A 4,804-nucleotide genomic window follows, 5' to 3' on the forward strand; every position below is an offset into this window, starting at 1 on the left:
TGGGGTTAAGGGGGCGGGCCTGGATGTGGGGAGTGAAAGCGAAAGCCCAGGAGGCGAGCCCAGAGACCCGAGATCTAGCCACTGGAGCAGCATGGCCAAGCCTTGTGGGGTGCGCCTGAGCGGGGAAGCCCGCAAACAGGTAATGGGGACCGGGAAGCTAGGAGGGGGCCGGGGAGCCCTCCCGGATAGAGGCGAAGCTGGGTGTTCAGGGGGCCAAGGCCGTGCCGGAGACCTACCCCAACCTCTCTCTTTAGTGCTTTCACTTCTGCCCGGGGATTCCCAGATTCCTGCCCTCTGGCCTGTCCTCTGCACGGAGCATGGACTTCCAAGGAAATCTGGCTGGTGGTGGGAAAGGCCAGAGCCAAGTTGGAGGGCATTTAATTGGGGACGGGATCTTACTGTTGACAATTGAGACCCTTAACCAACATTCGGGTACTGCTCTCTATGCAGGTGGATGTCTTCAGGCAAAATCTTTTCCAGGAGGTAAGTCTTCTGGATTCAAGCTATTTGCCCCAGAATCTTAGATCGATGCTTAAGGATCACAACCTCTCAGAGTGACCCCCAAACCCACCCTAGACCTGGGCCCTACTTCCCTTATCAAGCCTTCACCCAAGATAAGCACCTAATTGATCTGTACCTCTAATTTGATATCTCCTAATATTGTCCCCATTTCTGCCACTTCTCTCTCCTCTTTTGGTGTGGAGGGAGACGCTGTGGCCCCGATTAACCTTGGATCTGCCACTTCCCAGTTGGGCAAGTCCCTTCACTTTTCAGGACTTCAGTTTCCTCATTTGTAGGTCTTGGGTTCGGTAATTTTCAAGGGCCCTACCAGTCCCACTTCTCAGACAGCTCACGGAGTCTTTTCTGTGATTCCCCACCCTTGCAATATAATCCACAGGCTGAGGAATTCCTCTACAGATTCTTGCCTCAGAAGATCATGCACCTGAATCAGCTCTTGCAAGTGAGTAGTGTGGACCCATTTTGCTCCATCCCATGACCTCTGTCCTCTCCACCCACCCTCTCTAACTAACAGCTGGGCTCAGCATGCAGAGAACAGTTGTGAGTGGTGGACTGGGAACTTTAGGACGGTGTGAGGCCTGAGCCTAGGTTGGGAGGGAGAGGGCAGGTGGGATGTGTGGAGGGAAAGTCGGGCAGCCCCTGACAGTAAGCTTTGTGCAGGAGGACTCCCTCAATGTGGCTGACCTGACCTCTCTCCGAGCCTCACTGGACATCCCTATACCAGACCCCCCACCCAAAGATGATGAGGTGAGGCACTCAGGGTGTGGGGTTTAGACGGTAAACCCAGTGCAGATGATGGCTCTCTAACCTCCATGACTTTTCTGAAGCTACTTTCACCCTTTCTACTTTAGATGGAAACAGATAAGCAGGAGAAGAAAGAAGGTAAGAGAAGAAGGGGTAGCTAGGGAAAGGGAAGTGGCACAATGACTGCTGGATAAGAACGGGCCTAAATCTCCTCTTTTTCACAGTCCCTAAGTGCGGCTTTCTCCCTGGGAATGAGAAGCTCCTGGCCCTGCTTGCCCTGGTTAAGCCAGAAGTCTGGACTCTCAAAGAAAAATGTATTCTGGTAAGCCTGGGAGCTGAGAGAAATAGAGAAGACAAGCCAGGCCAGGCCCTGGTGTCCTTCAGAAATGCAAGTCCTTCATTCAGGAACCTATTCCTGAAATAGGAAACTTCCTTCTGTGACATGGGTTTAGATACCTTTTGTTCTGCTAGACCTCTGATATCACAGTGGTATCCCTGAAATCAAAGACTGTGCTATATTCACCTCCATAACCTCAGAACTCACTGCTATACCTGGTGGATAGTGCAGATGCTATAATATAGTGGGTTGATTTAAGAGTTTGGGCCCTAGAGGAAAACTGCCTGGGCTCAAATCATGACTCTATTACTTACCTAGCTGGTTATCTTAAGTAAGTCACTTAGATGTTCTATGGTTCAGTTTTTTCATCTGTTAAGTGGGTATAATAAGAATATGTAACTTGAGCCCTAGACGGTTTGGCTCAGTGAATAGAGCGTCAGACTGTGGACCAAAGGGTCCTGGGTTCGATTCCGGTTAAGGGCCCGTACCTCAGTTGCAGGCTTCTCCCCGGCCTGGGTCCTGGTCAGGGTGCGTGTTGGAGGCAGCCAATTGATGTGTTTCTCTCACATCGATATTTCTCTCTGTCTTTCCCTCTCTTCCACTCTCTCTAAAAATCATTGGAGCCCTAACCGGTTTGGCTCAGTGGATAGAGCGTCGGCCTGCGGACTCAAGGGGCCCAGGTTCGATTCCGGTCAAGGGCATGTACCTTGGTTGCAGGCACATACCCAGTAAGGAGTGTGCAGGAGGCAGCTGATCAATGTTTCTCTCTCATCGATGTTTCTAACTCTCTGTCCCTCTCCCTTCCTCTCTGTAAAAAATCAATAAAATATATTTTAAAAAAAATAAAAATCAATGGAAAAATATCCTTGGGTGAGGATTAAATAAATAAATAAATAAATAAAGCAGTTTTTTTTTAAAAGTATATAACTTGAAAGATTAAATGAGATGTATAATACATAACACAGTACTTAGCACATAATAAATGTTCAATTAAAGATAGCTGTTATTATGAAATAGCAGAAATAGGAAGAACCCAGTGAGTTTGTTGAATGATTCCGACATGATACCTCTTCATGTAGGTGATCACATGGATCCAGCACCTGATCCCCAAGATTGAGGATGGAAATGACTTTGGGGTAGCAATCCAGGTAAGAAAAGGGTATGTGAAGACATTAAGAGCTGGGAGAGACTTGGGGAGTAAGGGATAGGAGCTAGACATACTGGGAGGAGGAAGAAGATGGTGAGTGAAGACGGGAGGAGAAGAAGTGTTTTCTTTACCTCCCATCTCTTTTGTCCCCGCAGGAGAAGGTGCTGGAGAGGGTGAATGCAGTCAAGACCAAAGTAGAAGCCTTCCAGACAACCATTTCCAAGTGAGGGCAGCAAGAAAGCCACCATGGGTGGTGGGGGGTAGGGGAGCGGCTGTGGGGACATTTTTTGTGACTCCCAAAGCTAGGCAGTCCCATTGGGATGATGGGGGGCTTTGGGAAGGGTCTGAGGGAATATATCCCTCTGAATGCTCATTCTTGTGGTTACTCCCCTTGCTTCTGGCAGGTACTTCTCAGAACGTGGGGATGCTGTGGCCAAGGCCTCTAAGGAGACCCATGTAGTGAGTAGATTGTCTACTAGCCTTTCAGCTGAGGCTGGCAGGTGGGAGGGTGAGGAAAGGGGGATAGAAGTCTTCTTTGTCTTGTTTATGACCTTCCCAATATGGGGAATATTAAGGTATAAGTATTGCCTAGGAAACTGATTTGCGTTTCAAAAATATTGACCCCTTTTTTTGTTTGGCACGATGGGAATCCCGTTTCTTGTGTAAGGGCTCATCCTCAAGTTACCTATTCCCTGTATGAGGAAACCAGCTATGTCTCAACCTCCTGACTCAGCTTTGCCTTCCACATCCCAGATGGATTACCGGGCCTTGGTGCACGAGCGAGATGAGGCAGCCTATAGGGAGCTCAGGGCCATGGTGCTGGACCTAAGGGCCTTCTATGTGAGTATGGAGTAAGCCCCCAAGGGATTTGGATGAGGGGGTACAGAGGGAGAGCCAAGATCCTGACTGCTGTACTTCTGGCCTTCTTTCAGGCTGAGCTTTATCATATCATTAGCAGCAACCTGGAGAAAATTGTCAACCCAAAGGGTGAAGAGAAGCCATCTATGTACTGACCCCAGGGCTAGAAGGGAAATAAATTACCAATACTTTGTGTGGATTACCTCTGGTGTGTGTCATTCATTCAGAAAGCATTTACTGAGCGCCACCTTTGTCCAGACACTGAATGTGAATGTGGTGGCGGGAAAGGAAGGGGGTTCCAGGAAGACAAAGATGAATTATATGCCCATTCTGTTCTTAAGAAGTCATCCTAAAGAACAGGGTGGAAACTGTTACCTTCCACGAAGGCCATGAAGATAGCTTGTATTTGGGATTTTCACAAGATTATTTCCATCTGGGGGTTTCGTGAGTGCTTCCTGTAAGAGGCAGTATTTGGGCAGAGCCCTTATAGGAAGAATCAAGGTTTGGACAGACAAGAGGAAAGCTCTTTGGCTGAGGTCAGGGAATGAAGAAGGAAAAGCCTTTCATTCCTTCATGAGCTCAGAGCAAGCCTGGAGAAAGAATGAAGTTTCACTGGAAGAATTACAGGTTAATGGTTGAACTTCTCAAAGATGGGAGGAAAAAAACTCCCAAGGCATTATGCTAAAGCAAATTACAGCACAGGACATTATGGGAAGGATGGGTCTGTATAGTTTTTTTACCCTCCTTCAGCCAATTGCTGTCTGTTTCTGCAGATATTACATCAAGGAAACCAAAGGCCAGATAACCTGTAGTTGGCTCATTATTAAATGCAAGAGCCGGGCTAGAGTACAAACCCACTCATTCCATAGTAGGAGAAAGGTAATTCGCTACATGCCCAAGTTCAAAGTACCTAACGCGGGCTGAGCGGGCTGACTCTGCGGGCCCTTCGGGGCCCCGCACATCCTGCAATCACAGGTCCAAGGTGGGCAGCCTAGCCAATCAGCGCGCAGGCAGTTCTCTTTACAGCGGTGGGTCCTTTCCACTCCGCTGGAGACAAAGGTGGGGCAAGTTTGGCTGAGGCCGGTGATTGGACAAAATGAGAACCTCCAAGCCTATCACAGAGCACCATGTAGTCAGTCCCCTGGAAGCTGGTCTGGCTCGGAGCGGGCGGCTCCGGGTCTGCGGCCGCCCCCTGGGGG

General features: G+C 48.9%; 1 protein-coding gene across 3 annotated transcripts in view; it reads left to right on the forward strand.

The window, feature by feature from the left end:
- The window catches only part of PSME2 (proteasome activator subunit 2), a 4,304-nt gene extending 497 nt beyond the window's left edge, over positions 1-3,807 (forward strand). The window contains exons 1-11 of one of the 3 annotated variants that reach the window (XM_005859592.2): positions 13-139; positions 451-483; positions 899-961; positions 1,180-1,266; positions 1,371-1,401; positions 1,488-1,585; positions 2,680-2,748; positions 2,903-2,970; positions 3,152-3,206; positions 3,501-3,587; positions 3,680-3,807. In XM_005859592.2, coding sequence (XP_005859654.1) covers positions 92-139; positions 451-483; positions 899-961; positions 1,180-1,266; positions 1,371-1,401; positions 1,488-1,585; positions 2,680-2,748; positions 2,903-2,970; positions 3,152-3,206; positions 3,501-3,587; positions 3,680-3,760 — 720 coding nt within the window. In that variant the 5' untranslated portion in view covers positions 13-91 and the 3' untranslated portion in view covers positions 3,761-3,807. The other 2 variants (XM_014534282.1, XM_014534281.1) reach the window with 2 other exon arrangements.
- The last annotated feature ends 997 nt before the right edge of the window (positions 3,808-4,804 follow it).

Source organism: Myotis brandtii, unplaced genomic scaffold, assembly GCF_000412655.1.
Source record: "Myotis brandtii unplaced genomic scaffold, ASM41265v1 scaffold1279, whole genome shotgun sequence".
Lineage (NCBI taxonomy): Eukaryota > Metazoa > Chordata > Mammalia > Chiroptera > Vespertilionidae > Myotis > Myotis brandtii.